The sequence below is a fragment of the Lathyrus oleraceus genome, chromosome 3 (genome assembly GCF_024323335.1).
Source record: "Lathyrus oleraceus cultivar Zhongwan6 chromosome 3, CAAS_Psat_ZW6_1.0, whole genome shotgun sequence".
In the NCBI taxonomy this organism is placed as follows: Eukaryota; Viridiplantae; Streptophyta; class Magnoliopsida; order Fabales; family Fabaceae; genus Lathyrus; species Lathyrus oleraceus.
In genome coordinates this window covers 163,809,700-163,826,256 of record NC_066581.1, presented here as the reverse complement: position 1 = coordinate 163,826,256, position 16,557 = coordinate 163,809,700, and the positions used below count along the sequence as shown (strand labels likewise).

Below are 16,557 nucleotides of genomic sequence, written 5' to 3'. Positions count from 1 at the left end.
TTATTCTAGAGGTTTTAATTAACTTGGACTTCAGTTAGGCCAGAGGTTTCAATTAACTTAGCCCGACCGCAGTCGATTATGCTAGAGGTTTCAATTAACTTGGACTTCAGTTAGGCTAGAGGTTCCAATTAACTTAGCACGACTGCGATCGATTATGCCAGAGGTTTCAATTAACTTGGACTTCAGTTAGGCCAGAGGTTTCAATTAACTTAGCACGACCGCAACCGATTATGCCAGAGATTTCAATTAACTTGGACTTTAGTTAGGCCAAAGGTTTCTATTAACTTAGCCCAGACACATCAGATTATGTGGAAAGTTCTCGGGCTTTGGATGATTACCCACTGGCTCCGGGGTTAATCATGTATCATGTCCTAGGACCGATTCGCCTGCTTTATAAGTTTACAATACAATTGTTTTAACTATGGGTTCCTCATTAAAAAACCTTGCCCTTGCAAGGGAAAAGAGTGCATTTCCACAATTTTATTCATGATGTTTATTACATAATTTATCTAAATAAAACTTAAAGTTGGTTACATCTCAATCCCTATGTATTTCAACATCCTCTAAACTTTCAAACTTATAAGCCTAATTATTCAACTTTCGACAAATACGAAAAGGTCCTTCCCAGTACGGAGCTAGCTTGCCTTTCTTCTTGGGGTCAGTCACATGATGCATATGAGTCTAGTCGAGGTTATGAGTCTTATTGCATAAACTTACATGATGCGTATGTGATTTTTTGTGTATGTTGATTGGATTGGATGTGAGAATGATTTTTGGTGATTGTCGTTGAACATGTAGATGTTTGAATTCTACCTTGCAATTTATACCATTAATTTACTGATGTGAATTCCCACCCCTTCTGCTTTAATGTTTTCTACCATCGACATCTTGCAGATACTCAAGAGTATAATGGATGTTGTGAGTGGAAAATAGCTCTTGGATTTATTTCATTAGTTATCGTTTTTATTATTAGTCGTCATGCTATAACTCTATAACACTGGAGGCGAACGATATTTTCGTTTATTATGTTGATGTTCATGCACTTATTTTGTCGAAGTTTAATAACTGATATGTTGAGATGTTTTGAAATTCTTAAGAGTTGAATATTGAATTTCCTCTTTGAGTTATTTTGTAAAAGATGAGTATTTACAAGACTAAAATCTAAGTTTAATGTTTTATTACCGCAATTTAAAATGATTTCATCGTGATGATACCCTAAGTGAAGGTGAGTATGCGATGACAGGTGTTGCATGGTGATTGTTTTCCGATGCGTGTTTTCTAAATGAATATGTTTGGTTGAAGGGTTGTCGTTGGTGACACCTTAAATTGTTAAGTAATTCTTCGTTTAGAAGTTTCAGGGTTTATAGATATCATTAAGAAGAAAAAAAACATGGGGGGGAAGGGGGGTAGGCTTGAGGAATCCAGTGGAGATGAACAAAGTTTGCATTGCAAAGCTGGGTTGGTGTATCAAAAGAGGAGACAACTCACTCCGATGTGCAGATATGCGACACAAATACACATAACAAAGGCTGAGAAACAAGGAATTGATTGCAAATTCACATGATTCTAGCTTGTGGAAAAACATAGTAAAGATATTGCATATTCTTGTAGACATGTCCTATTGGGAAGTTGGAAACAGAAAAAAGATTAAAGCTTCGGAAAATGCTCGGGTCGAAATTGGACTCAAGCTTAAAGATGTAATGGTTCAACCTAATGAAGATAGACAGATAGCAACAATTGTTGACTTATCTACCAGAGAGCAGGACTGGAATTTGGAGCTATTGTGGAGACATTTTAGTTAGGATACTATGGCTAAAATTCAGGCAATATCGCCCCCGAGCAAGAGTGATTATAAGTAAGATACTTGTATTTGGGGAGGCATAACTAATGGAATGTTCTCCATAACAACTACTTTTGACATAATCAAAGATTCTAGCATAAGGAACATGGATGATCACTGGAAAGCCATTTGGAAGTTAATGTTAGATGATAGGCCAAGATCTAGAGGGGGTTGAATAAATCATAAGTTAAAATTTGAAACAAAATTGGTTTTGAAAAAGTTCATAGCGCGAAAGCAAGTTTCAAAAATTCCTCAGATCAAAAATCTTCTAACCGAACCTAATATCGAAAAGCTCGGATATACATAGAGGTGTCAATGCAATGATAATAACTCACAAGTCAATCAACAACAATTAATAACAACTAGTTAAATACAATGCAATAGAAAAAGTCCATCTCCAACAATCAAAACACACAAAAAATTAAGTAAAACAATTTGTGGAATACTTAGTGTGTGATCAACAATGTTTGGAACTTTATGTAGGATTTTGTTGTTCTTAGAAATCCAATCACAACCAAATAATTTGTGATCTACACAACAACACAAATTTCAAAATGCATTCAAAATTATGATCCAAATGATATTTATCGGATGATCAATGCAATAAACAATTTGCAAACCACAAAATAAAAGAGATAAAGAGAGGGAGAGAGTACACAAGGATTTGTTTAGGCAGATCCTCAATCGACCTCGTTATGGGTACGTATGCCCTCAATTCGAATTCGAATTGAGATATTATAATAAATCCTACTTTGAAAAATGTGTGTATACAAGAGATGAAGAAATCGAACTCTACAAACCCTAATTTTGATGTTGACTATACCACCTCCAAAACCCTTAATCAAAGATTGATCATGTAACCAACAATGTCGCTTCAATTCACATGTTCTTGCTACTTTCTTGCAAGACATTCCTTGTCTCAAGGCTTTCACCCGACTAAGTTAATCCCAAGCACACATTTGTTAAAATCCAAGATTTGCCAACACGATCCACCGTCTCACGCTACTCCCTTGTAAGGCACCCTTTGTCCCAAGGTTTTCACTCGATCGGATCCGAATTGCACAATCTTGTCCAAAATCTTCAAATCCTAAACGATCTTAAAGAAAAACCTCAACTCGGTTTTTCGATTTGAATCCCTCAAAGTTCTCAACCCAATATTCTCAGTACAACAAACTTAATTGGACGTTATCAACCATAATATAGATGGTACCAAATCAAAAAATGATTATGTGTAGTTTGATTGTGTGTATGCATAAATGGAGTTGAAGATGGTGAGAATGCTTTGAAATCCTGAATTCATGTAGGTTTTCCTCACTCTAGAAACCTTACTAGAAAATAATACATATATGAAGTATTTATATGCATGGGTGATTTAGGGAGAAAAAAATGAATGTAATGGACTTGAAAAAAATATGAATTTTCAAAAATTACATTGGATAGGTCGACTTATAAAAGTTATGTGTCGACCTATCTAAAGGCATGTGTCGACTTATGACTGTTATGCGCTCTCTATGTGTCGACCTGAAGACTCGGCACATGAGACAAAAGTTATATGCTTTAATATTGCAACATATGTGTCGATCTATAGAATGCATATATCGACCTATAGCCAATAAATTTTTTCTATAGGTCGACCTGTAATACTATTTTTCACAAAAATTATTTTTGTCATGCATGTTTGATGCATGAGACCTTTTCCAAATTGTTTTCAAATACTTTTATACTTCATAATGCTAAGATGCACATAGCGAATCAGAGAATACCGTCCAATATACATTAACATTAAAGTATCCTAATTGTGACATCATACAAAACACATCTAACGGAAGTTGCACTAATAATTAAATATTTCAAAGAGAATTCGGGTGTTCATCTGGATGGTGCATCAAAATGGCATCAAAACCAATTCCTATCTGCATCATTTAAAGTTGAGGGATAACTCATGTGAGGAACGTGTTCATACATTTGAAACTATATTACATATTATTTGTGATGGTAAAGCAGTCAAACAGGTATGGATACAATTGGTAAGCAATGCTAGCAAGGAACAACTTTTTCAAGCTGAATTGCAAGACAGGTTGGAGACAAGCATGGTCCATAACCATAGGTCATGGAGAATGGCAAGCCACTTAGGCCACTACATGTTATAACATATGGTACTGGCGAAATCAAAGATCTCATGTTCCCACTTATGTCACACCTCTCAATTTTGCACAGATTGTTCAAGAAAATGTCCAAATGTATGATATGAGCTTATGGCTGCAATACAAATTTAGCAGCATCCCTCCAATTGAGACATATATGCATTGGAAGCGACATGAGATTGATTGGGTTTGTCTCAATTCAGATGGATATGTGAAAGTATGCATGTTGCAGGGTGAGTGTATAGAGACCATCATGGAAATTGGCTCGGTGGTTATGCCATGAATCTAGGATTTTGCAGCAATCAGGCAGCTGAATTATGGGGTGTTTACATATGCCTCAATGTTGCTAGAGCTAGGGGATACAATAAGCTAGCGCTGGACAAATTAACGAAATCCAGCCCAAACCGACCGAACCATGTGGCCCCGTAGACACCGGTTCGGGTGAGTCGGTTTTTCGGTTTGACGGTTTGAATAATCTTGGGTTCACATGGGTTAAACCGGTCGGTTTAGGTTTGGTGATCCTAGCATGTTTATAATGTCGACTTAACAGACACTTGTTAATCTAAGAAGAAATTTACACCAGTTTGTAACATGACCTCTGGAGCAAAGGGACACCATTTCAACCGAATAACCCCCAAAATAAATTAGTGATTGTTGCTACTTTCTACTTTTTGCTTATGTACCATTGGTTGGTTAACGTAACATGCTGACCTATGTCATGAATCCACTTCAAACAGTTAATATCTGATCCAAACTAGATTGAGTCACAAATACATCTTTTCTGATTCTTTGTTATTGATTTGAAGATATTAAGGACATGAACTTTATCATTCTGAGGTGTATCCAATATTATTTCTTTTGTATTTATTGTCCTACCTGATCTTTGCACTGTTACAGTTCCTTAACAGAAGCTTTTTGCATAGCCATATTAAAGGCTGCTAGCTGTGGATTGTTAACAGTCAGCACGCGTGTCGGAGGTGTTCCTGAGGTAGGTACCACAGATTTTCTTTCTATTCTTCTATGATATATAAATGCCTTTCTTTTCAATTCCATGATGTTGGAATGCTAACATATGGGGGTTGATATTCACTTCCATGGTATAGGTTGTACCAGATGACATGATTGTTTTGGCAGAACCTGATCCAAGTGATATGGTGCGCGCAATCCAAAGGGCAATAACTATGCTGCCTAAAATTGATCCTCAAGTCATGCACAATCGAGTGAGTTTGTAGTTCAAATGACCCTTTCCTTTTGCTTTCACTGGATAAACTAGTTACTTACTCAATCTATTAATCTATTATCTCTAGATGAGGGAACTCTATAGCTGGCATGATGTTGCCAAAAGGACCGAAATTGTATATGACCGTGCTCTGAAGTGTTCCGATCAAAACCTACTTGAACGTCTCTCACGGTAAACACCTTCACTGATTCAATTTGATTCTAATAGGAACATCTAGTTGTAAAAGGAAATCCGCTGGTCATTCTGTTTCAATTATGTCTAGATACCTCTCTTGTGGAGCATGGGCAGGAAAGATCTTTTGCTTGGTTATGATCTTCAATTTTTTGCTATGGCATCTACTGGAACTATGGCAGGTATAATAGACTTGAATAGTGTTGCACATTTTTGCTTCTTGATCATGTTTGGTGAGTTTTCTTACTTTTGTTATTTTGACTGCTTTCATTATTAGCCTGCAGATGAAATTGAGGAGGCGCCCGATGTTATTCTTTCGCGCAACTGCGATGGATTGGAGGGATGTTGCAGAAAATACAACAATGCAGAAAATTACAATAGTAGTGATACTAATAATATTTCATAGGAAAAAAATGCTGACATGATTCGACGATTCTGCTTCAAATGAGTCAATTAAGCTCCCATTTCCGAAAAATGCAGCAATTTCATAAGTTTTAAGATATATTGTTTTATTTTTTTGTTCATAAGTAAACTAAAAGTTTAAAGACTAGTATAAAATTGTGCTATTTAAATCCTAGATAAAATCCACTTGTGTTGGGTTTATTTTGGAATGAGCTCAATTATTTTTAAAACCGAATAAACCGCATTATGAAACCGAACCGAACAAAATCGAAACCGAAAATAACCGAATTGCAAACCGGTCGGTTTTGGTTATGTTTTTTCCAACCGATGGTTAGGTCGGATTGGGAATTTGGGCCCGAAAACCGATCCAACCCAACCGATGTCCACCCCTACAATAAGCTAATAGTGCAAATCGATAACAAGGTCGTTGAAGCTCTCTCCAAGAGCACCGAGGAGAAAGTAGCAAGATTGAATTTGATCTCGAATTGAGTTTATATACATAGAAGCAAATAAATGTGATGACATTCTTGCTAGATAAGGAACACATTTGATAAAGGGTTTACAATTTTATGAAGTGTGTCCCCAAAATGTTTATTAGAGGACTTGAGGAAATTCCCCACTAGGAGGAACATCCTATTGTAATTTTCTGTTTGGGCATTAGCCCTCCATTTAAAAAAAAAAAGATTATTAAAAAATAGAATTTAAATGTAAATTAACTTGTTTAATGACCTAAAATCACAAGCTCATAAGAGTTCATTCAAAAATTTAAAAACCTTAATTTCGTGAGAGGCTTCATTATCTTCTTAAATAACTACTATTCACTTTTAAGGCTACTAGGAAAAAAACCCTTAATTTCTTGATAGACTTCATTATCTTAAGATTTGAAATACACTATCATCTGTATTATTAAATATGTAGGAGATATGCTAAGATAAAGGAGCTTCAAGATCCTTATTCATTTGAGCACAGAGGACTAATAAATATGGGCGAAAAAATTATTTACATAATAAATTTGTTATGGAAGGATCTTATTCCCATCCATGTTAGAATAAATATGTAGGAGATATGCTAAGATAAAGGAGCTTGAAGATCCTCATCTACCTTCCCCTCTTGACATCTCTTCAGAATATGTAGTTGTCGTCTTAAGTGTAAAACCTGAAATGCAAACTTCTACAATAAGTTCAAGTAAAAAAAGATCGAACAGACTTGACAGTAGCAGATATCAAAATTACTACAGAAAATTACCTCTTCTTGAAGTAAAGTAGAAAGATTTTCATGTGAAACCAGATCATGTATTTCTTTCAAAAGCTTCTCATCCGTGATACCATCCCATGTTGTAGATGGTAAGGACAGTAAAAGCACGGTTAGCACATCAGAGCTAGCTGGGTGCATCCTAATGTTCTTTTTGCTAGAACAAGTGCAACATAATTTCCCAGATGACGAAGGAATCAACACATCAACCCCTTGCTCTGTGTTACCGTTTACAACAGTTCCACTAACCATTGTTATTGATTTGTCATCTTCGGCTTTCCAACATTTCACACATGTTTCTGGACAGCAATACACGGCCGGTGAGCTATGTTTTCCACCTAAAATCTCTGCTCCTTGGCAACAAACACTTGCAGCAATGACAGGTAAGGCATCTCCATCACCTGAAGTTAGTGTCTGTCTGCCACAAGAACTTGACAGAAAAGAGGACACGTGTTTGAAAAGACTTGTTTCGTGCACGTGTCTCAATACCTCTTCCTGCATAACCAAAAAAGTTAAGCATAATATGAGACTAAGAATAACAGAATGAATAAACCACAGTTAGTTGAGACAAAACATGTCAAACCTTGACAGCGAGCCTTGTTTTCTCCTCTTCACTTAAGCTTGAATCGCCATCCTCGTGCCTTCTGATCTCTGCAATCCATTTGATGAATTCTTCAAAATTGGATGGCAGGGATGTGAATATAATTGAAAAAACCTTGTATATGTCTTGCACATCCTCTGATTTTAATAGAAAAGGCACATCATCCATTAGGAATTTCGCGATACTATTCCAACTCTCATGTTTGCAACTCTGCAAGATCAAAAGAAGGAATGATATATCAAATCCAACACTACACAAACTATAAAAGACACAAGCATACTACAACCGACACATTAACAATGAAGAATACAAGCATGCTACAAACAACGTAACACCCACACTGATGTTAATTACTGTATGCTGAAGTGTCAAATTCAGACTCACTACATAGGGGAAGGAAAAATACCAGAGTATAAAGCATGCCAGGTTCCGTGTGCGGCCTTGATATAAGCATGAACCTGGAGAGGTAATTCGCAAGATTATATATACCATAGGCAAAAAGATGACCAGATAAAGTTTACACCATATAACGAATTCAAAATTCATGAAATTATCTCAATGTTTAAATTGCAAAATTGCCCAAGTCCATTAATAGATATTTAAGTTTCTTATAAAAAATAACTCACTTTGGTTCATTAGCCCCAACACTTAGTTAAAAAGATTTACAATCATTGATTTCAACCTTCCTTAATCCCAACATTTCTAACAGTTTTTTCACACAAAAATGTAACTATAGGATTAACTTAGATTACAACGTCAATGCAAAATTGTAAAAAAATTATAGAAAAAAGTTTACCCCCTAGATTTTCCAGTTGATTCATCAATATAATTCATGCCTTCCCAAAGAGCGGTAAGTGGAACCCAATGGGGAGGATACTTAAAACGTGCAACATCCAAAATTAATGCCATGTCCTTTCCAACATGATATCCACCAATAGGAGAAAAGTGACCGGTTCCCGTCTGTCATGATTAATCAAGTAAATACTGTCAAACATTTCTTCTTTTATACATAGGAAGAAAAAGATTAAAAATAAAGTTTTATAATGAACAAATCAGTACGTATAAAAATGAATTATGAAACCTATAAAACTTATATACATACTTGTTTAAGGGCACCTCTATGGTATGATGAGATTAAATGACAGTCATCGGAACTTGAACATTTGAGTACATATTTACGAAAATCATTGATGGTGCTCTGACTAGCATGGAAGGCCTCAACTTTGGCTCCAGCACAATGAGCCAAGCATACAAGTTTCCCAAATGTGATGCCTCTAGCCTTTACAATTTCTAAAGGTTCACAGCAGTCCAACATAGATTCATCGAACCATCTCCAAGGTCCTGCAAATGATTGCCCAAAAGACAAAATGTAAAATTAATAAAGCCCAAAACACCACAATACCTATATTTGAGGTTTGATATATTTGAAGCTTGATAGCACCAAGGCCACGTTAAAGCGACATATTTGAGGCTTGATAGCACCATATTTAGTGCCAATACATGTGGTTACATTCAATTATTTGTCTTAAATCATTAACAGTGTCATTGTCATTAGATGTGTCTATACTTCATGTTGCACACACACTCTTCTACACCTAGTTTATTTTTCTTGTATAATAATAGCTGATTAGATGTAATGAGGTGTTGAGTTAAAGATTAAAAAAATGCATGTGAGTGTTGTAGACCTGATGTTCCAATTTGTACCAACTTTTTGCATTGTACTATTTTATAATAATAATTTTTATAATTTGAGTATATGATGACTTTGTTTGTCTGGGAAGATATCTATCATCTAGATTGTAATCATAAACCTAAAAGATAAATCACCCTCTTCTGTAGTTGCATTGCATTAACCTTTGACCTGTTTCCAAACCTTTCAAAACCAACCATCTTTTAATATTTTATCTTAGTAGTATCATACTATATCTTAATTTAGTGCAAACTTCAAATATAAGATATTATTGTCTCTGAAGATGAAGCTGCTACCAACACCAGAGTGCAAAGGATAAATTTGAAGTTTGATAGCAGCATAGTTAAGCCTTAATATCTACCTTTTGGAATTAATATTCATCAAAATTAACCTTTAATCCCCATCTCATGAGCTGTCATGGGCTGAAGGGGGTTTTACTAAAAAAATGTTAAGCAAAATAAGAGTACCTTTCCATTTTCTGCCAGGATCAATGGCAAGAGCATTGAGTACCATAGCTAGACTGGCGAGGCCACAATAGGCGGGTTCTGATTGTGTTTGGAAATAAGATATCAACCTATAAAAGCCTTCCATGGTTCCATTTTGAATGCCTTCAACAAAAAGTTGCTGCGACAATAAAACAAACACATGAACAACACAAAATAAAACTGAAACTACACAATACCATACACAAAGTAACCTTGCCATATGAGAAAGTGACCTTGCCGTGAGATGAAGCAAAATCAAAGCAAGGGGGAGAAGGAAGAAGGCGTCTATACAATCCCGCCATTGCCATGATACACAAGCTAATTATAGCCTCACTGGTTTTGGATTTCGGAATTAGAATTGAGACAAGCTTCGTCTAGAAGCAACGGCGGAGAAAGCTCTCCGAAGCTTAACTTCGGCGGCGCGTGTTGCACAGTCCCGGTTCTAATAAGGGTTCACTCGATGGGTAATGGCTAATGCTATTTGCGAAATAAGAATAAATTTGATTCATTAATTTTGCTAATGGAAAAAAATCAAATTTATTATAGTATTCAATATTTATTTTTGCACTGTAGAGTGTTTAAAAATTAATGAGACTTTAACAATCTCTATTTTTATTAATATTATTTTTTTGCTATTGGTCAAATTCACACATTATGATTGGTCAAATTCACACATTATGATTCCTAGCTTGATATTATACGGTATTCAAGTTTTATACTTTTACCTAATCAAGAGAATGAATTATAAACGGTCAAATATTATATAAATACAATTTTTTTTTACTAACTTGTGTGTAAACTATATTTTAACAATAGCAAACAATACCAAAAAGTTGTAATAAATTATGTGTGTACTCTATTTTACCAATAACAGAGAATCCAAAAACTGAAAGAAACTCTAACCTTGCCATCGTCACAAACAAAGTCTATTGCAGGAGTAGGAAGAGGTCTTTTATAAAATCCATTCATCTTAATTTTCTTCTCTTAACTTATTTCTCAATAGGTCCTTTGAGAGAAGGCGATTAGTTTAATTTTTGTTATTACAAATTTACAATGTCCTGGTTCTATTTATAAGTAACATGTTTCCAACTTTAACATGGCAACTATTGATTCACCATCAAAAGAAAATCTACTATTAAATTGTAATAGTTTCTGATTGAAATATATAGATTTTATTATTGTTTAAAATAGATTGGTTTATTATTTCGAAAAAGATATGATTAAAAAAAAATTGTTTCATTATTTCCACTTTAATAATTGATAATGTGTAGTAGTCGAAAACTGATAGTGAAAAATTGAAGTATGAATGACTTAAAAGTTTACAATTTAAATTATGTTTTAGTCATGGTTTGTTATTGGAACAAACGACCGGAGATTTAATTAATAAATATTGATCTTCGAAATATTGGGCACCTTGCATTAAATATAAAAGTGCAATAGAAGAAAAAAGTTTGTAGTAATAATTAAGTGGGTAAAATAAAATCACTTTATAATATATATAGTTTTTATGCATAATATATGGATTTTTATGCATTGACGATGTCAAAATTTCATACCCATATATTCAATTAAATCATGTTGAATAAATATTTGCCATTTTTATTTTAAAAACTAATCTAAAAAGTGTAGAGTGATTTGATTAGACACAGTTGGAAAAATATTTTACACTCTTAACATATGAGGAGTGTAATTGTGTAATAGTATTTTCTTTCTTGAACTTTGCCCTTTTTAATCTTTAAAAAAAATCTCACAATTTAAAAATCTGTTCTTTTTTTTATGTTTATCTTTTTTATTAAAATATACTGTTTTATTTTTTAAAATAAATTGATTATTAAAAATTTATATTGTTTTATTACTTCCGCTTCAATACTTATAATCAGAGTTTAAATATTGTAGTAAAAAAATAAAACTATAAATAATTTTAAAAGTGGGTATAAATTTAAACTATATTTCAATGAAAGAAATTTATTAATTTTTTTATGATAAGAAATTCAAAAGGATATATTTTTTATAAAAAATAAATGCATCTTTTTAATTATAAATAAAATATAAAATTATAAAAGTTGGAATCAAAATTCAAACATTAAATAATATTTTACGTGAGTTTTTTAGAAAATCGAAATAAAAGATAAAATTTCTTTAAAAAATAATATATAGCACATTCTAGGTCGTTTTGACCTCGATTTTTAATCATGAACCTATCATAGATGAGTACAACCATTTAAGAGAGACTAAAAGTTGAAGTATAACGAGGATATATGGATGAGAAGGCAACTAGGAGGATGAGAGAATATAAAATCTAAGTGATACTCTCTCTCCGTTTTTTTATAAATGTTTTTTTTTAAATGTTTTTTTTTAAGTGTTATTTCAAAATTTAATGTAGAATTAATTGTAATATTGTCAAAATTATCCCGAATCATTTATTATATAGAGCAAAAAGATTAAAAAAATTATCAAAAAATTAAAGATATCGTAGGAAAAAATAAAAAGTATCGATAAACACAATAGTAATAGAAATAGAAGGAGTAAGGAAAAGAGGAGTGCTAGGTAGTAGGTACACATTCTTTTTAACACTTTTTATAACACTAATTTTTTTATGGGGTGAATCACAAATCTCTGTCAATTTATGTCGTACTTATTTCTAAAATGAGGAATCCGCATGCATTTCGTCCAATAAAAAATGAATGCTAAGGAGAGTATTAAAAATACAGTGTCTCTAACATTACTTTGTAGGAAAATAATTGGATGATTTCCATTGATAACCCACAGATTAATATACATCAAATTGGATGATTCTATTAGTTTTGATTATTTAAGTTTACTGGATTAGTCGAGTAATTATTTGCATTCTTTTTTTGAAAAATCTCTTGTTTTTTTAATAGACTTAAATGTAATTTGGGTCCATTTAGTTTTGACGTTTTAAATAATTGATCTTTCTATTACAAAATCAATCATTTTGGTCTCTTAATTTTGATTAAGTTTGGATTTGCATGGTCCCTTATCCAATTTTGCTTATGTGTCAATTCATTAATGACATGACGGATACTATTTGGACTCCATTTGAATGATTGTGGATATGCTGACTAAACCGGCTCATTTTATTTCGATTAAGATCCGTTGTCTCTTGTAGAAGTTGGGGTTGAGTTATATATTAAGAAAATTATCAGTTTGCATGGTATTCCTGTGAGTATTGTGTCGGATTGATATTTTAAATTTCACTTCGAGCTTTTGGGAGAGTTCATAGGAGGCGTTGGGTACCAAGTTGAGGTTGAGTTCTGCTTATCATTCACAAATGGACGGTCAAACAGAGAGAACTATTCAATCTTAAGGGATTTGTTGAGAGCCCGTGTGCTAAAACAAGGAGGCGCTTGGGATAGTTACTTGTCTTTGATTGAGTTTACTTATAATAACAATTTTCATTCTAGTATTTGAACGACACTGTTCGAGGCTTGTATGGGATGAGATGTATGACTCCTTTATGTTGGTATGAATCGGGCGAGAGTGTTATGCTCGGACCGGATATTGTTCAACAAACGACTAAAAAAATTAAATTGATTCAGGAGAAGATGAAAGTTTCTCAGAGTTTACAAGAGAGATACCATGATAACAGAAGGAAAGTCATTGGGTTCAAAGAAAGTGGTCATTTGTTCCTAAGAATTACGCGGTAACTGGTGTTGGTCGGGCTTTAAAATATAGGAAGTTCACTCCATGTTTTGTTGGTCCATGCCAGATCTTACAGAGGATAAGAGAGGCGGTCTATCGTATTTCCTTGCCATCGCCGCTAGCTAATCTTCATGATGTGTTTCATGCATCTCATTTGAGGAGATATATTTCAGATCCATCTCATGTGATCCAAGTGGATGATATACAAGTGAGAAAGAACTTGGCCGTTAAGGCATCGTCAGTGCGGATAGATGGTCGAAAAGTGAAATACTTACGTGGTAAGGAGATTGTCTTAGTAAAGGTAGTTTGGGGATGATCAGCTGGTGGAAGCATAACTTGGAAGCGTGAGGAGCAGATGATAGAGTCGTATCCGACTCTATTTTTCTCAGACAATTTTCGAGGACGAAAACTCTGGAAGTGAGGGAGAGTTGTAACACCCTATTTTCATTAGATTAATTTTAATTAAATCATATATGTTCGGTGTGATTTAATTAATCATTGTGTAGTTATGGGGTGTAGAGAGAGTTAGAGTTGAGTATAATTATTTAGAATTGTTTAGAATTTTAAATAATTAAATAATAGTAAATTTAGTAGATTTATTAATTAAAATAAAAATATGAAGGGTTTGAGCATTTTTAAGAATTAAAAGAATTAGAGGTTGTTGGAAATAATTTAGAAAAAGTTTTAATCGCTTAAAATAATAGTGTTTATTTAATTTAATTAATAAAAATAATAAAATAGGAGTATTTGGTAGAATATTTAGTTACTAGATTAAATAATTAAAATAAAAAAGAAATTAAGGAGAATGGTAAAGTAATGATTTTGGGAGTAAAGAAGGATAGAATAGAGAAGGCAAAATTAGGGATTTTGTATTATAAAAAGAGAAGTTGAGAGAAAGTGGGGGTTTAGTTGGTACGTGAAAATTGGTTTGAAAAGACAAGAGTAGCATTGAAAACTTAGAATTTCGGGAGAGAAAATCAAATTCACGTAAGAGGGAGAACTATTTCTCTAATGGGTATATACATGAGGTGTAGAATGAGGAATCCTTGACCTCCAATAGGATTATTGGGTATTTGATTGAAATCCGAATTTGATGTTGTTTGTGTTGTTGTATGCTGATTTTTAATGAGAAAATTTGTGTACCAATTTGTATATAAAATATTGTTTTGGGATAGTTGGTGCTAAGAAGTCATTGTTGGGGTTTGGGAGCTTTAAAACATAACCTTAAATCAATGATTATTTGATGTGGAGTCTATATAATTTGTGTTTGTGGCTGTATAATTATTATATAATTATAGGGAATCGAATTCTGAGCGTTTGACTTTTTACATAATTGAAATAAAAGGTCTGGAAGGCCCCCAACAATGAAAAACGCTAGAAAATATGCATTTAGTCTATCGCGACCGTGCTCAGCCCTGGGGGGGGGGGGGGGGGGGGGGGGCTCAGCGGGAGTTGTTGTTCGTGTTTTACGGTCGGAATCTTTTTTTGTCGTAATTTTTGATCTTAAAAGTCCAAATTGAGTGTCGTTCAAAGCGTTGGAAAGCTAATGCGTTTTCCTATCAAATGATGATGTAATTAGAGACTGAATATGTTATATTAATATGATTAATTGATGAGGCTTGTATGTATTGTTGAGGTTATGCTGACGATGAATGTTATGATGATTTTGATGTTGTTGCGTATGATGTTGATGCGGATTACAATGTTGTTGTGTTATGATGTTGAAGATGATATTGATGTTGTTAATGTGATTATGAGATGAATTGTTATACATATAATGATAACATGTTGAGTTGAGATACGTAGTTTTGGTGTGGAAACTACCATATGATTGTTGTACATGAATCATATGGTTCGATGTGATACCGTTCATTATTGTTGAAGTATTGTGATGATGCATCCATTCATTTGTCCATCTTATATTGTTGGTAGTGGTGAAAGAGGTGGTCTACGGATCTCGATGAGGGGACTTATGATTGTCTCAAGCTCGGTACAGAGCTTGAAGCTCGGTGTGAGGCTCATGGATTCGGAAGATGGAACCCGATTCATAATGAGAGTCATTGTTTAGGTCGGTATCGCATGCATATGAGTCATTAATGTATTGTGAGTTACATTGCATGGGTATACATATATAATGGTGATGTGTGTGAGTTATAAACATTTGTGGATGTGGTGTATGATTGATTTCTATGTGAATTTGAATGTGGTGAACTACTCTGATTATGTATGCGTCGTTATTTGAATGTATTCTCACCCCTATTTATGTTATTGCGTTTGTGCTCCTCTGGAGTACAGACAATCATGTACCTGAATAGGAGCTTGAGGTTAAGGATGGTGTTATGTCTCCTCGGTTATCTATCGGTCGAGTCTTTTAGTGGAGTCACTCTGATATGTAACACCGGGAGAGCAAGTTGTTCTTTGTTTATGTTATGTTATGTTGCGTATCTTTCTTTTGTTTTAGAGATGAACCATGTTTAATTTTGAGTTGTTGTTGAGGCTTTTAATGCCATGATATTTTTAAAACAAAATTCTACTGCGTATTTAACGGGCTAATTATAAAAAAAATGTTTCATTTTGGATAATGGTTTTGATGTGAGTAACATCCTACTTCGAGAATCGCGTATTATGTATGTTTTATTAGATTTGATTGTCGGTCATGAAGTAAGATGTTACGTCTGAGGCTACTGAGATATTGCCTTCTTCGGATGGTGAATATGCTGAAGATGATAAGCCAGAGCCATCTCATGCATTTGAAGGAGATCTTGTAGAGTTGTCACTACTGCCTATGTACCCATACCATATTGTCAGGCATATCTGGGACACCGAGGTAACACTAGTTGGATTCATTCTTTTTAATTTATGTTTATTATTATATTACAAATTTTTTACATTGATTAATTTTTCTGCAGGACCGTGATTCGCTGAAGTTTATTAACAACGAGCGAAAGATTACTGGCTTGCCTCATCCGAATGAGAAGTGGTTTCAGGCAGCTTTGTCCCTATTTGGGACGAAGAATCTGTGCATGACCGGATATATTACAGTCATCCACGATATGCTTAATGCATTTGT

At 33.9% G+C, this 16,557-nt stretch overlaps 2 protein-coding genes across 5 annotated transcripts; one reads left to right on the top strand and one right to left on the bottom strand.

The window, feature by feature from the left end:
- Positions 1–4,051: 4,051 nt before the first annotated feature.
- On the top strand, positions 4,052–5,907 carry LOC127126014 (phosphatidylinositol N-acetylglucosaminyltransferase subunit A). Of its 2 annotated transcripts, none has more exons than XM_051054876.1 (5): positions 4,052–4,972; positions 5,088–5,204; positions 5,292–5,395; positions 5,487–5,577; positions 5,680–5,907. In XM_051054876.1, the coding sequence occupies exons 2-5, from the start codon at positions 5,103–5,105 to the stop codon at positions 5,818–5,820; spliced, it is 438 nt and encodes a 145-aa protein (XP_050910833.1). In that variant the 5' UTR covers positions 4,052–4,972; positions 5,088–5,102; the 3' UTR covers positions 5,821–5,907. The 2 variants fall into 2 exon arrangements, with proteins under 2 accessions (XP_050910833.1, XP_050910834.1); XM_051054877.1 differs by having other exon boundaries at positions 4,486–4,972; positions 5,673–5,907.
- An 814-nt stretch (positions 5,908–6,721) lies between these two features.
- Positions 6,722–10,339, bottom strand: LOC127126013 (glutathione gamma-glutamylcysteinyltransferase 1). 3 transcript variants are annotated; one of them, XM_051054873.1, is made up of 8 exons: positions 10,037–10,339; positions 9,807–9,963; positions 8,752–8,990; positions 8,446–8,609; positions 8,056–8,107; positions 7,632–7,859; positions 7,043–7,543; positions 6,722–6,952 (listed from the first exon to the last, which is right to left on the bottom strand). In XM_051054873.1, the coding sequence occupies exons 1-8, from the start codon at positions 10,130–10,132 to the stop codon at positions 6,866–6,868; spliced, it is 1,524 nt and encodes a 507-aa protein (XP_050910830.1). In that variant the 5' UTR covers positions 10,133–10,339; the 3' UTR covers positions 6,722–6,865. The 3 variants fall into 3 exon arrangements, with proteins under 3 accessions (XP_050910830.1, XP_050910831.1, XP_050910832.1); XM_051054874.1 differs by having other exon boundaries at positions 10,058–10,339; XM_051054875.1 differs by having other exon boundaries at positions 10,063–10,339.
- Positions 10,340–16,557: the final 6,218 nt, after the last annotated feature.

What these genes read in the sequence shown, in the direction of transcription:
- LOC127126013 (XM_051054873.1), bottom strand. Translation starts at nt 10,132, where the DNA reads ATGGCAATGGCGGGATTGTATAGACGCCTTCTTCCTTCTCCCCCTTGC. An exon ending in ATAGAGGTGCCCTTAAACAA is followed by an intron (nt 8,610 to 8,751) that starts GTATGTATATAA and finishes TAATCATGACAG; the next exon opens with ACGGGAACCGGTCACTTTTC. An exon ending in AAACAAGGCTCGCTGTCAAG is followed by an intron (nt 7,544 to 7,631) that starts GTTTGACATGTT and finishes TTGGTTATGCAG; the next exon opens with GAAGAGGTATTGAGACACGT.
- LOC127126014 (XM_051054876.1), top strand. Translation starts at nt 5,103, where the DNA reads ATGATTGTTTTGGCAGAACCTGATCCAAGTGATATGGTGCGCGCAATC. An exon ending in CTCAAGTCATGCACAATCGA is followed by an intron (nt 5,205 to 5,291) that starts GTGAGTTTGTAG and finishes TATTATCTCTAG; the next exon opens with ATGAGGGAACTCTATAGCTG. An exon ending in ATCTACTGGAACTATGGCAG is followed by an intron (nt 5,578 to 5,679) that starts GTATAATAGACT and finishes ATTAGCCTGCAG; the next exon opens with ATGAAATTGAGGAGGCGCCC.